The following is a 16,377-nucleotide window of genomic DNA, read 5'->3' on the forward strand; positions in this document are numbered from 1 at the left end:
TTGTGGAAAATGCTGTCTTTTTTTCCACTGGATGTTTTTAGCTCCTTTGTCAAAGATCAAGTAACCATATGTGTGTGTGTGTGTGTGTGTGTGTGTGTGTGTGTGTGTGTGTTTATTTCTGGGTTTTCAATTCTATTCCATTGATCTACTTGCCTGTCACTGTACCAATACAATGCAGTTTTTATCACAACTGCTCTATGGTATAGCTTGAGGTCAGGGATAGTGATTCTCCCAGAAGTTCTTTTATTGTTGAGAATAGATTTTGCTATCCTGGGTTTTTTGTTATTCCAGATGAATTTGGAAATTGCTTTTTCTAACTTTATGAAGAATTGAGTTGAAATTTTGATGGTGATTGCATTGAATCTGTACATTGCTTTTGGAAAGATGGGCATTTTTACTATATTAATCTTGTCAATAGGACAAAATGGCAACCAACGGATTGGGAAAATAACTTTACCAGCCATACATTTGATAGAGGGCTAATATCCAATATATACAAAGAACTCAAGAAGTTAGACTCCAGAGAACCAAATAACCCTATTAAAAATGGAGTACAGATCTAAACAAAGAAGTCTCAGCTGAGGAATTCCAAATGGCTGAGAAGCACCTAAAGAAATGTTCAACCCTTAGTCATCAGGGAAATACAAATCAAAACAGTCCTGTGATTTTGCCTCACACCAGTCAGAATGGCTAAGATCAAAAACTTAGGTGATGGAAGATGCTGATGAGAATGTGGAAAAAAGACGAATACTCCTTCATTGCTTGTGGGATTGCAAGCTGGTACAACCACTCTGGAAATCAGTTTGGTGGTTCCTCAGAAAATTGGATATAGTATTACCTGAGGACCCAGCTATACCACTCCTAGACAGATATACCCAGAAGATACTCTAACATGTAATAAGGATACATACTCCACTGTGCTCAAAGCAGCCTTTATTTATAATAGCCCAAAGCTCGAAACAACCCAGATGTCCCCCAATAGAGGAATGGATACAGAAATTGTGGTACATCTACACAATGGAGTACTACTCAGCTATTAAAAACAATGAATTCTTGAAATTCCTAGGCAAATGGATGGAACTAGAAAATATCATACTGTGTGGGGTAACCCAATCACAGAAGAACACACATGGTATGTACTCACCAATAAGTGGGTATTAGCCCAGAAGTTTGGAATAACCAAGATACTATTCACAGACCACATGAAGCTCAAGAAGAAGGAAGACCAAAGTGTGGATACTTCACTCCTTAGAAGGGGGATCAAAATACCCATGGGAGGAGATTCAGAGAGAAAGTATGGAGCAGAAACTGAAGGAGAGGCCATCCAGAGACTGTCCCACCTAGTAATCCATCCCATATACAGTTACCAAACCCAGACACTATTGTGGATGCCAACAAGTGCTTGCTGACAGGAGCCTGCCTGACAAATACAGAAGTGGATGCTCACAGCCATCCATTGGATTGAGCATAGGGTCCCCAATGGAGGAGCTAGAGAAAGGACCTAAGGAACTGAAGGGGTTTGAAGCCCCCTAGGAGGAGCATCAACAATATGAACCAACTAGTACTCCCAGAGTTCTCAGGGACTAAACCACCAACCAAAGAGTACACATGGAGGGATCCATAGCTCCAGCTGCAGAAGTAACAGAGCATGGCCTTGTGGGACATCATTGAGAGGAGTGGCCTTGGTCCTGTGAAGTCTTGATGCCTCACTGTAGGGGAATGCCAGGACAAGTAAGTGGGAGTGGGTGCATTGATGAGCAGTGGGAGGAGGATGGGATAGGAGGGTTTTTGGAGGGGAATCAAGGAAAGAGAGAACATTTGAAATGTAAATAAAGTATGTAATTAAAAAAAACAACAAAGAAAAGTGGGAAAGCTCATTAAAAACAGAGAGAGTCTGGGCTTTGTTTGCTAACTAACCTGAGAATGGTGTCTACCCTGGAGTTTAATTGAAATAGCCCATGTTACTCTACTGGGGGGAACAATGTTCCTTTTTGTAGCAGCTTTGTGTGTGTGCGCGCGCGTGTCCATGTGCGTGAATGCATGTGTGTGTGTGTGTGTGTGTGTGTGTGTGTGTGAATGGCCTCTTGGCTTGGGGTAGGGCTTTGTGCCTTCTCTGCTAGGACGTTTTCTGGCTTGAACTTGTGCAGTTCTTATCATAGAATCAGTGAGTTCATATGTACATCTATCCTGTTTTATATGGGAAACTGTATTTCCTTAAAACTCTTCCACTACCTTTGGCTCTTAAAATCTTCAACTTTTCCATTCATATCACTGAGCATTGTGGATAGTAACAAGGTATAAAGGCATACCTTCTAAGCCTATCATTCCCAGCTCCTTTCACGCTGCACATCTCTGTATTCATAGACATCTACTGCAAGAAGCAGCTTCTTGAACAATGCACTGATTTATGGATGAAGCCAGAGGCCATTAGGAGATGTGTTATTGCCATGTTCATTCAGCAAAATAATAGTAGTAGCATTCTTTAACTGAACTATCTAATCAATGGATTTTTTTTTTGCCTTATTTACAAGATGAAATGTAGATTCCATCTCATGGAGTGATCTTTAAATCTCTCACCCAAACAGTAGCTTGTTCCTCCTCTAATATTTGTGCCATGAAGGCCCCAATGGCCATTTCTTCCAAGCAGGTTGTTATTGTAGTTGAAAGGGTTTGAGAATGGTGAGCTTAGTGATTATTTTATTTTCCAGTAGTTTGTACAACTTCTGGTATTTTGAATACTAGCCAGTAAGAGTGGGCTTTAAATTGTCTGATTGCTAGATTTCTCAATATTCTATGCCATACCTATGCCATGTCTTCTTCAGTAATGTTTTATGATCAAGTTGTACAGGACTATAGATTTGCAACACACTATAGGTTTCTGGGTTGTCTGTGTGACCTCATGGGCCAACAACTCAATAAGTTATGCGAGGGTGGTGGTGGTGGTTATTTGATAGCATCTAATGTTTTTATTGTGATTTTGTATTCCCTATTATTTGATGTCTCCATTTAAAGTATTTTATGTATGTATATAATTTTGAATGCTTCTAGAGTAATAAGTTTTCTTAGGGAATTTCTAAGGGCCTTTAGAATAATTTATTTTTTTCCACATTAATTTATTTTAAGCCATTAGTCCTGAGAAAATTTACAGTTTTCTTATGTATTAAAAAATGGGAAGGAAAATAATAAATTATGGTTTATTATAAGGCTGATTGTTATTATAATTCACTAAATAGTTTGAGCCTCAGTTTTGTATGATTTATAAACTCCTCTAAATTTTCCTCTTTTGAATTGCTCACAAGAACTTTTATTTGAAAGAGGTTCCTAATATGCAAATAGTTAAAAATATGTTTGATGTTATTATTGAATGTTTAAAATTAAAAGTTATGTTTGACAGTAACTTTTATACATAAATAGTTGTAAAAAACCAAAATCATGGGAATGAAAGGTGAAGTATAAAGACAGTGATGCATAATACTAAATCCAGTCTCAGTAGGAGAGCTCTTGTGTGCTCGAATGCATTTTGTTTTGTCTTGTTTAGCTGTCATCTCTTTGAGAGGATCTGGAGGAGAAAGAAGTGGAAAGGAGAGAAAACTGTGCTTCAGGTGTATGAGAGAAGAATATGTTTTCACTGAAAAGAAAGGAAATTTACAAAATAATAGTTATTTTTTATGATGTTGCCATAGCTTTTTAACTGGGTACCATGAATATAGAAACTCAGCCAAAAAGAGTGTTAGAAACATTCAGTCTCAGTGCTAGATATACCTTTGTCAGAAAGACACACCCTCATCTGTGTGTGTCTGTGTGTATATGTATGTATGTATATATGTGTGTGTGTGTGTGTATTTATACATATACAATTTGTGTGTATATATATACAATAACACATACATATTGTCTTGTCCCATTTGGATAGTATTTTTAAAGTAGAAATATTCCATCATTAGTCATTTACTTGCGTATAATAACACTAGCATATATGTCTGTTTAGAGCTCATAGAGAAGGGAACGTAAGACACATACTATCTACTTTGTCTTCATTAATATTTCTTCCAAATGATGAACTAACATCAAAGACCTAAAAATACATTATCAATGTTAGAAAAATAGAATGTTTATATGAATACTAATTTGACCAATTATATTATATTAGTGTGGCTTAATGTAGATTACACATAAAACATTGATAGCCTCATTAAATTGAAGCTTAGCAAAAATAAGGCAGTGTTCAGAATTTTTCAGTAGATGTGTGTGTATATTTGTGTGCACGTAGGTAAGTGTGTATTTCCTGAGAAACTGTCCTGTAGCTTTTCAAGTAGACCATTCTTTAAGAAGCGTAGTTTAAAGTTCTAGCTGTTGTAAGGGCTTATTCCTAGAGAGAAGCATCTTTCCTCCTAAAATATTTGAAGAATAAAATGATACTTCCTAATTTATTCTGAAGTAGAATGACCCTTACTCCTCATGTTTGTTTTCCCTGCAGAAAAATCACAAATAAATATTTCTAGACTACTTTGTCCCTTAAGTAACAGAGTGAAAGTTTCCATGTGCCTTTCAGAAATCCACTTAATCACAAGAGATTAACATTTATTAGGCATTCCACATAAATTGTTTTTACTGAAATCCATTGTTATGCTGTGTGCTAAATATGAAAATAAAAACTTTGAGTTGGGCAGTGGTGGCGCACACCTTTAATCCCAGCACTTAGGAGCCAGAGGCAGGTAGATTTCTGAGTTCAAGGCCAGCCTGGTCTACAGAGTGAGTTCCAGGACAGCCAGGGCTATACAGAGAAACCCTGTCTTGAAAAACCAAAAGAAAAAAAAAAAAGAAACTTTGTCAGTAGTAAAATATATAATGTTTCCTTACTTTTAAAGATAATCTAGTATACAAGTTTAGTATGAGTTAATTATCTGCAGATTAAAAATATTACATAATTATCTCAACTAACTTTTGCCCCTTACAGTGAATTTAAAAATAAACCTTATTATAACACAGTAACTGTGAAAGAAAAAGGGTTCTTAAATGCTGAAGATACAAACAAATGTAATTGAAATGTTACTTCTGAGGAACAATTTACTGAGCACTGTGGTTTACCATAATTGTTGACATACCCCCTTAAGTACTGTGTCTTTGATTTCTTTCCTGGCATCAATCATTTAATGCAATTTAGGAAATAACATCTGGACATGCATTTCTGCTATTTTATTTACATCATTTGCCTACATCATTACAATTCAGAACCTTTCCGATTTGGTACAGTAAATATACTCTGTAATATCTATTGTGGCATTGTCAAAGGATAATTTATTGTGAGATAGAAAAATAGGTCAACAATAATGTCACTTGATGAACCCCCTCCCCAAGTTTAATAAAACATCTCACCAGTATGCATTCCAGTACAGTGGTTGATATTTTATTAGGACTACCTGGCTATAGCAGTGGTGTAATTACTGAGCTGTCAGAGTGATAAGTGGGATTAATGGCAACCTGATGCACTTTAGTCTGCAGAGCGCTTAGAGAATTGCAAGATGGTATTATTATCAGAGTCTGCCCATTCTGGCATATTCATGGCACCAGAAGAAGAAAAAGAATGCTACAATTCTGGTTTGCATTGCCCTGCCTCATTAACATCTGACATTTCCAACAGCTGTTATTTGTGAACTAGCTCAATAATAAAGGGAAAATTATTTGGTAAAGAGGCTTAATAACCACAACGAAAATCCTTACATTGTCAGTGCTGTTAAGTGAATCTGTTTACGTTGAATTTAAGATTTCTCAGGAAGGACAAGGAGACATGCTGCATCTTAATTCAGTTTACTCATATCTGCCAGTATTATGAGATCATTTTTAGTTGTACATTATAAGTTGACTTGGGTTCTTAAAAGAAGAAATGCAGAAAAGTTGACTAGAGATAACTAAAATCTTTATGGTGTTGTCTCTTTGGCTGTCTTGTTCCCTCCCTCCCTCCCTCCCTCCCTCCTTCCCTCTCTCCCTTCTTTCCTTCCTTCCTTCCTTCCTCCTACCTGCTTACTTGCCTGCCTGCCTACCTGCCTTCCTCTCTTCCTTTCTTCCTTTTTCTTAATGTATGTGTGTGTGTGTGTTGTTTGTGTTTAGCATACACATGAATATATATCTTAATTAGTTATGAAATGACAAGAATTTTTAAACTGTTAATATATTAGGTGAGAAAGTATGACTTTATTATTTTGCTAGTATTTTGACTTAGGTTGTGTTGCTACTTGGTAGAAAGTCTTTCACAACACTATTAGTGACCACCCTATTTACCTACACAGCATTTCTCATACTGTACTTGCATCAGGTTCAAGGACCACACTGGGCAAATCTTATTTTTCTGTTTCATCATTCTGTGATGTATATTGTAGGATGTACTGTTAAGGAATTATTTTTTTGTTACTGTTTCTGTTGTTGTTGTTCTCAGAGAAGGTGATTTATGGGAAGAAACCTAAAGCCTTCTGAATGCATAAGTATGAGAAGCTAAGAATCCAACACAATGGCAGATGTGAGTCTAACAATGGCATTCAGAGCAATGACAGGAGAGAGGTTTAACGAGTACATTTCACAGAGGACAATTGATTATGAAAAGCCTTCAGTACTCATTTTGAAAATTTTAATTTAGAGAGAAGGCTAAGGGCATAAGCCATAGAAAAGAGACCAGATTTAAAAACAAGATATTAATTAGGTTCTGAGAAATTGCTTCAGACAATGAAGAGGATGGCCATACATAGGAATGGCAGGGAGACAGCTATTGTTTCTTTGAAAGAAATGAATTCAGGTCTTTACACTTGGAAGTGGATAAGAATGAGGGTTTTTGTTCCTATGTCAATGAATTATGCTGGATTCATTTTTAGACAAAGTCTTACAGAATTCTGGTCTTCTTACACATGTGACAGTAGTATACTTTCTGAAGTTGCGCCTCCAGCATAATGTCTCTTTTCACCCTCTCTTACTTTAGATTACACTGAATCCCATTATGTTATCTTCCTGACATAGTCTTTCCTCTTTAAACCTTGCCATGTACCATTTCTACTCTGAAGTCATTTTTTTCTTTTCCTATGCTTACAATCACACACATTTTCTTCATTGTCATCCATCCATCCTTTAGGTCCTCATTCAGTATCATTTGACTCGACAAATCTTTTCTGAATACAACTCAGGTATTACTAACCACTCATACACTCTCTTATTAGGTTGTATTTTGCTATATCTTCAATTTATCCTGTTGAAATCTACAGTGCTCTTTACATGTCTGCAGTTTCTTTTAGCTGTATGTTAGGACCCCCTTGTTATGTTCTTGTTTTCTGTTCATTTATGTAACCGTAATAAAAGAGAACTGAAACCACATTATATGTGAAATAAAGACACCATTTTAGTGTCTTTATTCACCATTTTGGAAGTTAAAACCCAAATCACATGAAGCAGGTAATTGTGTGAGCCGTATGAGGGTTGTTACATGTGAGAGATACCATATATCAATAAAGAAATTCAAAGAGAAGCAAGGAAGGAGCCAGGATTTTTCTTTTATATGGAACCCCCTACAAGAATGGACATGACCTCATCAATTCTTTCCGATAACAGCACCATAATGACTTATCTTCCCAGTAGAATCTTCTTGTTGAAGTTTTTATATTACCTTCCAGCACTATCTATTTGAAGACCAAACTTTTAACATATTAATACATGGTCAATAACCTCAATATATCCCTTGAGGAGTCAGGGAATGTTTATTAAATGAGTGAGTAAATGAACACATGCAAAACATACATACACACACACACACATACACATGTACAAATGAAGAATGGTGCAGTATTTGCATCAATATCTCTTCCGCAATAGGATTGTGACATTATTAGTATCACAATGTGGTCATTAATATCATTTCAGAGACCAGTAACTTGTACATGCCAGAAGCTCCTAATAGCTTCCCAAATGGTACTTAGATAAACTAACCTCCAGGAATGTTTGTACTTTTTTCCCCATGAAGAATATTCTTAGTTAAAATTGAGAAGAGAAGGAAGTGCATTTGGATAGACAATAGGTTGCTGTAGAGCAGTGCCCTATGCTAGAATAAGGAGTTGGCATCTCTAAGTCACCCACTCACCTCTAATTACCCAACTCCTTCCACTAGCAAGGGAGCCCTTGACCTTATTCTTTTCCCTTAACAGGAAGGTAGCTGGAGAAAATAAATGTTTTATTCTTGAAGGGCATGCAGTGCATCTGGGCTACTTTTTGAAACAGTTGCTACAGAGCTCACTTGTTCTGTGAGTGGACTATACACTGAAAGTCACTGGAGAAATAGAGTAGGAGAAGAAAGAGGGAGGAAGGGAAATCCAGAACACCAGGAAATTCATAAAGAAGAAGAGAAAATAAGAGAACCATAATGGTTAAGATATAAGGTCTCCTTTACATTTGCACAAAAATTATGGTCACTATGACATATAAGCTTTGTCTTAAAATATTATGTATATGGAACAGTATACTTGGATATCAAATGGTGTAAGATTCCATAAGCGAATAAAGGATGGAACAGCCCTGAGAGGAAAGGATGTTGAATATTAGAAGGCCACTATTCCACATATTTCAAGAGGTATAAAAACTTTAGAAGACAGAAACTAAGTATTTACTGAGTCACTTTAAACGTGCAGGCTTAAAAGTTTAAATTTTATTTGTGTTTATTATGTTAACTCTACCTTGGTGTAAAATAACAAATGAAAGTTGATGTCATTTTCTTTATGACTATGTTAACACAGTCATCCTCTTCCCTAGATGCTTGAAATGTGCAGATGCTCCCTGCCAGAAGAGCTGTCCCACATCTCTTGACATTAAGTCATTCATCACAAGCATTGCCAACAAGGTGAGCTTGGAGTTCATGGGCGTGAACTATTGCACTCATGAACTCACAGCAGATGTAGTTTCTTGTTTAAGACTCACACAAGATAAAGCCAGTCAACACTTCATCATGAGGGAAGATCTCAAGTTGCCACCCTTCGCCGAGAAGTTGATTGTTTCTGTTGGGAAGGAGAGTCAGTATTCTTTAAGGCATTGCCTACTTTAAGGTCAACTATGTTCTGGTAGATAGATATATACCTGTGAAAATATAGACAGGACAAATTAGACTTGAAGGGTTAAATTTTTTTGAAAAAGGCATGAAGTTGGCAGTGGGATGTGTTAGTTATAAAAGGAATGAAGGAATTGAAAAGAATAGAAAGGGAATGTGATCAAACACGTATGCATCGATAAAATTTCCAAAGAATAGATAAAAATACTACAAATGTTTAGAGTTAATCAGCAGGTTGTAGGCACATGATATTAGCCTTTGTAGTCATATTTAGTAAGATTGGAAATGTTGAAATTTTAGATTAGAACTGTAGGATCTCTTTTCCAGTTGTTGCAAAGTGAATATTTTATTTGTGTATGTCTTGGGTTATTGATATGAAATTGCTGTCCCTCTTTGTTTTATCTATCAAGCCTTGTAGAAGTGATTTCATTATTATTACTAATATCAATTACTGTTGTTAATTAAATAACTAGTGTTAATTAATGTCATTGCTGAACATGAAGATTCTCTTGCTGTACCATGTCATCCTCATTATTATCAGCATCATCTTCATCATCATCTTAATAGTATATAATAAAAGATAACCAGAAACATAATTTTAAAATACTTCATTGTAGTTTGTTTGGTTGATGCTGCATTCCATGTAACCCTGGAGAATTGTGCATGCAACATGTGTAAAATAAAGAGTGGTGAACATGCATCCTTGGGGAAATGTTATTTAGCCTTAGTTATTTAGACACTACCTGATGAAAAAAGGAAGTGGAAACAGACAAATGGGTTGTGACTATGCTGTAAAAATCATGAATAATATACTCCATGACTGGGTCTTAGCCCCTTAGTGATTGGAAAATCTGTATTACATTTTCAAAATAATTCTGGAATAGGGATCTACTTTTAAATATTACATTATCCAAAATATTAATCAGTGTGAGAACTTCGTTTTACTTATTAAATAATATCCTATGGAATGTACATTAAATCATCATCATTTTAAAAGGAGGATCTTACCAAAATGTAGAGAGTTTGAAAATATTCTTTAAAACTATAGGAGAATTAATGGAACTCCTATCAGAAATAAGGGAATTGGTTGATGGTCGCCAGTGTGGAAAAAACATGCTAACTAAATTGTCTCTGTTCTGCCCCACACTAGTAGTGTCTAAGGTAGCCTAAGGGATACTCCTTCTTCTCACTCAAGATCTACAGAGATTCACAGGAACAAATAGAATAATGGCATTCTTCAAAGGGATTATATCCATCTTAGAGCTATGTGAGCCATTTCTTTTGTTGTTGTTAAAGGTCTTTCCATTTGTGGCTGAACAGAGACTCAGTGGTTAAGAGTATTACTATTGCATTTGTAGAGGATCAGGGCTAATTTCCCTGGACCGAAATTGTAGCTCACAACCATGTATAATTCCAATTCCAGGTTATCTGTCATACTTTTCTGAACTGGGCAGGTTCCAGGTGTATATGAGGTACAGATACAAACAAACAAAAAACACTTATGACACAAAATACAAGTAAATATTAAATAACAACACCAACAATTACAACAAGAAACCCAAACCTCTTGTCATTTTCTTAATTTATCAGAAGGCTGGTGTTTATTCAAACATATTTACATATTCATTCAAATTTTCAAGATTTACCCTTCATCAATCTATTAAATAACTTTTAGTTTTGGTGTATCCCTGAGGAATCACTTGTAACAATTATGAAAGCTCAAAAATTTATTTTCCTTGAATCTTGAAATGTTTAGAGATGTATTGACTGGGTACAATGTAGACTATCCCACCAGCTCTGCCAGTAGACTTCAACACAAGGGGGGCCGGGTTCATCTCAGGGCAAGAGGGTAATTGAACACCCTAACTCAGTGAGCCTTGTGTCTCTTTGGAAAAAAGATGTTGTGGATGTTTTATTGTGTTAGGCCTTGTGTGATTCACTGGAGTTTATACCAATGCCTCCATTCTTTATTTTCTTACAAACTGGATTACAACTCTGGTTTTGAAAGCTACACTTGGTTCTATTGTCCCTCCACAGCCAGCTTCTCTGTTTCTCTAGCACAGGCCTTTGTTGGCAATTGTCTCTCTCAATTGGAAGTACACATTTCACAGTCTTCAATCTGTGAACACTGGGCTGTTTTCTGGATAGGTTTCCTTTTGAGAAACTCTACTTTCTCTAAGAGTGCAGGAAACCAATCTATAAACACAATGGGGAAAAGGTCTACTAAAGTATTCATTTCAAGATCCTGTATTTTGAATAGAAGTAATTTGTTCTCTTTGAAACTATTGTTTTAAATGATAAAATATTAATTTATCTCTCCTCCTTTGCAAATTTTTGTAGACATATGTAGCTATAATTACTGACAAATTTAATGATGCACATGAGATAAAAGATTCCCAGGATGATTCAGTATAAGGCAAAACTCAATTTTTGTGCGTGAGAAACAGCTCAGTGAGTAATGCTCTTGTCCAAGCATAAAGACCTGAGTTTGGATCCAGAATCACACAGAAAACCTGATGAAATAAAGTCCATCTGCATTTCTAGTTTTCCTGCTGTGAGATGGAGTGAAAACAGAGTTGGAGAATCCCTTGGAGCTCTTGGACAGTTAGTCTGGTTTATTCAGAGCCAGATAAAAAAAAGAGTCCCTGTAGCAAATAAAGTAGAAGGTCAAGACTCACCGCCAAGATTGTCCTTTGTCCTTCAACAAGCTAGCTATGACATGCACACACCCTTTTGCACATACATAAACATGCTCACACACACACACACACACACACACACACACACACACACACACACAGTAAGTCCCATTTTCCAAGTAGAAAGAACTAATGGTATATTAGAGTTGTGAAGGCAACTTGCATAGAACTCAGGTACACAGAGAATTTACTGACAATTACTAATAAAAATAATACTTCTGTTTCTGGAAAAAGTTCTCTTGGTATGTGCTTGCATATGTTTGACATGTGTGTCATGTACAACCACAGACCTGAGTCAGGGGAGGGCATCATCTTCTGTGTTTGCCTTTCATTTTCAACTGCAAAGTGATTCATAGTCTCACAAACGACATGCTGATATTTTTTTTCTGGAATAATTAACACAAACTATCGCTGGAGTTGCATTACTTCTTTAATCAAAAATTGTCAGCTGCTCCTTGGTGCCTAGAAAGTAATGTCTGAAAACATGGTCAGCTATTGGGAGTTCTCCCATTTTTATATAAAACTAACTGTGTATACCCAAAATGCCCAGAAATCCACAATTTATCACTCAATAATTTTTAAATATATAAATATTTTGTTTGCTGGACATTGAAAGAAACATAATCAGCTGGTCAATGAAAGACAGTTTCAAGAGAGCAATGTACATATACACAAATACACACACATATACATATATAGCAAATATTATAATATAACAAAATGTATATAATATACAATATATTATATATAAAAATTATGTAATATATAACAAAATTATGTTATATGTTATATATATATACATATATATATATATAACAAAACAAATAAAAACTTTATCTATGATGACTCTCAAAATCCATTGCTACAATTCTGAATATGCCCATATGACTTATGTCAGTAGCTGTAAACTCTTGTGCCAGGTACTACAGTAGGTGACTGGCCAGATAGTGGGCATCTGTAACTCATGGATGCCTGTCATCAAGGCATTCACTTTAGTGGCTCTTTTGGTACAGAATAAAGTACTTTAATTCATATAAACTATTTTCTCTATTAAAGGACTGTAATCTGTGAGTGTTAACTATATTTTTAAACAGCTGATATATTTTAAAAATACCATCTTCAATTAATATTGTGTTAATTTTATTCTCATTTCGTCTATTTATATTTGTATTTTTATCTTGGAATTTTCATGTGGAATCTGTTTGTCTCTTGACATCCTTTAAAATTATTTAGTAGGTTTGTGTTTTTACAGATTTTACTCTTTAACTATTTTTATTATTCATTAATATAAAAAGAAATACATTATTCATTGAATTCAGGGTGGAAATTTTCTTCTTCATTTTATAACATATGATATTACTGGATCTTCTGTGATACTAATATGTTTGGAAGGTTGAGTCAATGTCATATTAATGTTCTTTTTCAAGATAGTGTCCAGGAAAGGCTGTATTTTAAAGTGCTCTTTATCAATGGTACTTGTAAAATACCTTTATCATGATTAATCAATAAGCAATTTCTCTTATCATTTTTGGGGATTATTTAATGTAGAGATATTTCTCAATCAATATGAAATGGTTTTTCATTGCTTCATTTGTTTTTACCCTAAGATATTATTACATATTACATTTCTTATTATTAATGGAAATTTATCTTTCACTCAATCATTCTTTCTTACTCTTTTTTTTGGAGGGGGAGAATTACATTTTAATTTTCTCCATTTCTTTTTTTAAATTGTACTATCAATTTCTTTACTAGTTTACTTTCTTAAAATAGTCCATTGAATTTTGAGCTACAGTTGTATCTATTGTTCCTAAGATTTCTTTTAAACTTATTTATAATCTGCCAATGTTTATTCGATTTCTTAAGCTGTACTGTACCAACTATAGGTAAAATATTTACTTTCCTACTCTATAATTCCACTCTCCAGAGCTGCTAAGAGTCTGTTTATACCATCTGTTCTTTCTGCTCCTGTACCTGAAGGCCTAATGATATACTTTTTATTCTGCTTTTTATTTGAACGTGTGACAGAACTTTTAGGAAGACTGTTAGTAATTCATGTTTCCATGGGAAGGCTTTGGATGAGAAGTAGCTTCACCATTAGTTTTCTTGAAGCACCTCAAAATACATTTCTTGCTGTTAGTATTTTTTAAATCAAGCATGACCCGAGAATTAAGTTGTAATTATCTATATCTATAATATAAAATGATATTTTAGTAAGAATTTTTAAAAGTTTCTAAACAGGAAATCATACATTTAACAGATCTTTGATGTACCTATCTCAGAATTAATAGTCATTGGTCTAAAATATTTTTTGAATTTTTTATTGTTGTTGATCATTTTATTTGTGTATATTTCAAATATTATCCCCCTTCCCGCTGGTTTCCCCTCCACAAACCCTTCACCTTATCCCCATCTCCTTTGCCTCTAAGAGGGTGCTCCCCATCCCCCCATTCCAGCCTCACTCCTCTATCATCCACCTTCTGTGGGGACATCAAGACTCCAAGATCATCCCATCCCACTGACGCCAGGTAAGGTATTCCATTACTGCATATGTAGCAGGAGCCATGGACCCACCCATGTAGAGTTTTTGGTTTGTTATTTAGTCCCTGGGAGCTCTGAGGGATCCAGTTAATTGATACTGCTGTTCTTCCTATGGGGTTGCAATCAGCTCCTTCAGCCATTCCCCTAACTCTTCCATTGGGGTCACTGGGCTCAGTACAGAGGTTGGCTGTGGGTATCTGCAGTTGTCTTAGTCAGGTGTTAGCAGAGCCTCTCAGAGGACAGCCACACCAGGCTCCGGTCTGCAAGCAGATCTTGGCATTAACAATAATGTTGGCGTTTGTGTCTGCACATGGAATGGATCCCAAGTTGGGATCGTTTCTGGATGACCTTTTCTTCCACCTCTGTTCCATTTTTGTCCCTTCAGTTCCTTTAGATGGACAATTCTGGGTTAAAAATATTTACATGGACAGATGGCCCCATCCCTCCACTGGAGACCATGCCTATCTTCTGGAGGTGTTCCCTTCCAGTTCTATCTCCTTGCTGTTGGGTATTTTAGTTAATCTTTCCCCATAGGGTCCTGGCAGCCTGTCACTTCAGTGGCATCTGGGAACTTTCTAGTGGTTTGCCAAGTTCTGCACTCCTTACTGCTACTTATTACTATTCATTGTTCTGGACCTCATGACATCTTTCCTGTCTCTTCCCACACCTGGTCCTGACCCCTCTTTATCCTCCTCCTGTCTCCCACCCAGCTATCTCCCTCCCTCTACTTCCCTTAATTATTTTGTTTTCCCTTCTAAGTGGGTTTGAAGCATCTACACTTTGACCTTAATTCTTGTTAAGCTTTATATTGTCTTTGAGTTGTATTGTGGGTACTCTGAGCTTTTGGGCTAATATCTACTTATCAATGAGTACATACCATCTATGTCCTTTTGGGTCTGGGTTACCTCATACAGGATAGTATTTTTTAGTTCTATCCATTTGCCTACAAATTTCATGAAGTGATCATTTTTAATAGTTGAGTAATATTCAATGTGTAAATGTACCATATTTTCTGTATCCATTATTCCTTTGATGGATGTCTGGGTTGCTTTCAGTTTCTGGATATCATAAATAAGGTTGCAATAAACATAGTGGAGCACATGCCCTAGTTATATGTTGGAGCATCTTCTGGGTATATCCCCAGGACTGGTATAGATGAGTCTTCAGGTAGAGCTTTTTCCAATTTTCTGAGGAACCACCAGATTAATTTCCAAACTGACTGTACCAGCTTACAACCCCACCAGCCATGGAGAAGGGTTCCTCTTTCTCCACAGTATTGCCAGCATATGCTGTCTTCTGAGTTTTTGACCTGAGCCATTCTGACTGGTGTAAGGTGAAATCTCAGGGTAGTTCTGATTTGCATTTCCCTGATGACTAAAGATGTTGAATATTTCTTTAGGTGCTTCTAAGCCATTTGAGATTCCTCAGTTGAGAATTCTTTGTTTAGCTCTGGGCTCTACTTTTTAATTGGGAGTCTAACTCTCTGGAGTCTAACTTCTTGAGTTTTTTGAATATATTGAATATTAGCACTTTATTGGTTGTAGGATTAATAAAGATCTTTTCCCAATCTGTAGGTTGCCAACTTGTCCTATTGACAGTGTCCTTTGACTTACAGAAGCTTTGCAATTTTATGGGGTTCCATTTGTCAGTTGTTGATCTTAGAGCATAGGCCATTGGTGTTCTGTTCAGAAAAATTTCCCCTGTGCCTATGTGCTCCAGGCTCTTTCCCCACTTTATTTTCTATTAGTTTCAGGGTATTTGGTTTTATGTGGAAGTCTATGATCCACTTGGACTTGAGGCTTGTACAAGGAGATAAAAATTGATCAATTTGCATTCTTCTACAATGCTAACTGCCAGTTAGATCAGCACCATTTGTTGAAAATGCTGTCTTTTTTTCACTAGATGGTTTTACCTTCTTTGTCAAAAGATCAAGTGACCATAAGTGTGTGTGTTTATTTCTGGGTCTTCAATTCTATTCCACCTGCCTTGATCTACCTGCCTGTCACTGTACCAATACCATGAGGTTTTTATCACTATTGCTCTGCAGTACTGCTTGAGGTCGGG

The 16,377-nt window shown here is 36.0% G+C and overlaps 1 protein-coding gene across 2 annotated transcripts in view; it reads left to right on the forward strand.

Moving 5' to 3' along the window:
* The window catches only part of Dpyd (dihydropyrimidine dehydrogenase), an 835,953-nt gene that overhangs the window by 174,786 nt on the left and 644,790 nt on the right, over window positions 1-16,377 (forward strand). For both annotated transcript variants that reach the window (XM_031375299.1, XM_031375300.1), the window contains exon 4: window positions 8,782-8,869. In XM_031375299.1, the coding sequence (XP_031231159.1) occupies window positions 8,782-8,869 (88 nt within the window). The remainder of the gene's footprint in view (window positions 1-8,781; window positions 8,870-16,377) is intronic.

This window comes from Mastomys coucha, unplaced genomic scaffold (assembly GCF_008632895.1).
Source record: "Mastomys coucha isolate ucsf_1 unplaced genomic scaffold, UCSF_Mcou_1 pScaffold16, whole genome shotgun sequence".
Classification (NCBI taxonomy): Eukaryota; Metazoa; Chordata; class Mammalia; order Rodentia; family Muridae; genus Mastomys; species Mastomys coucha.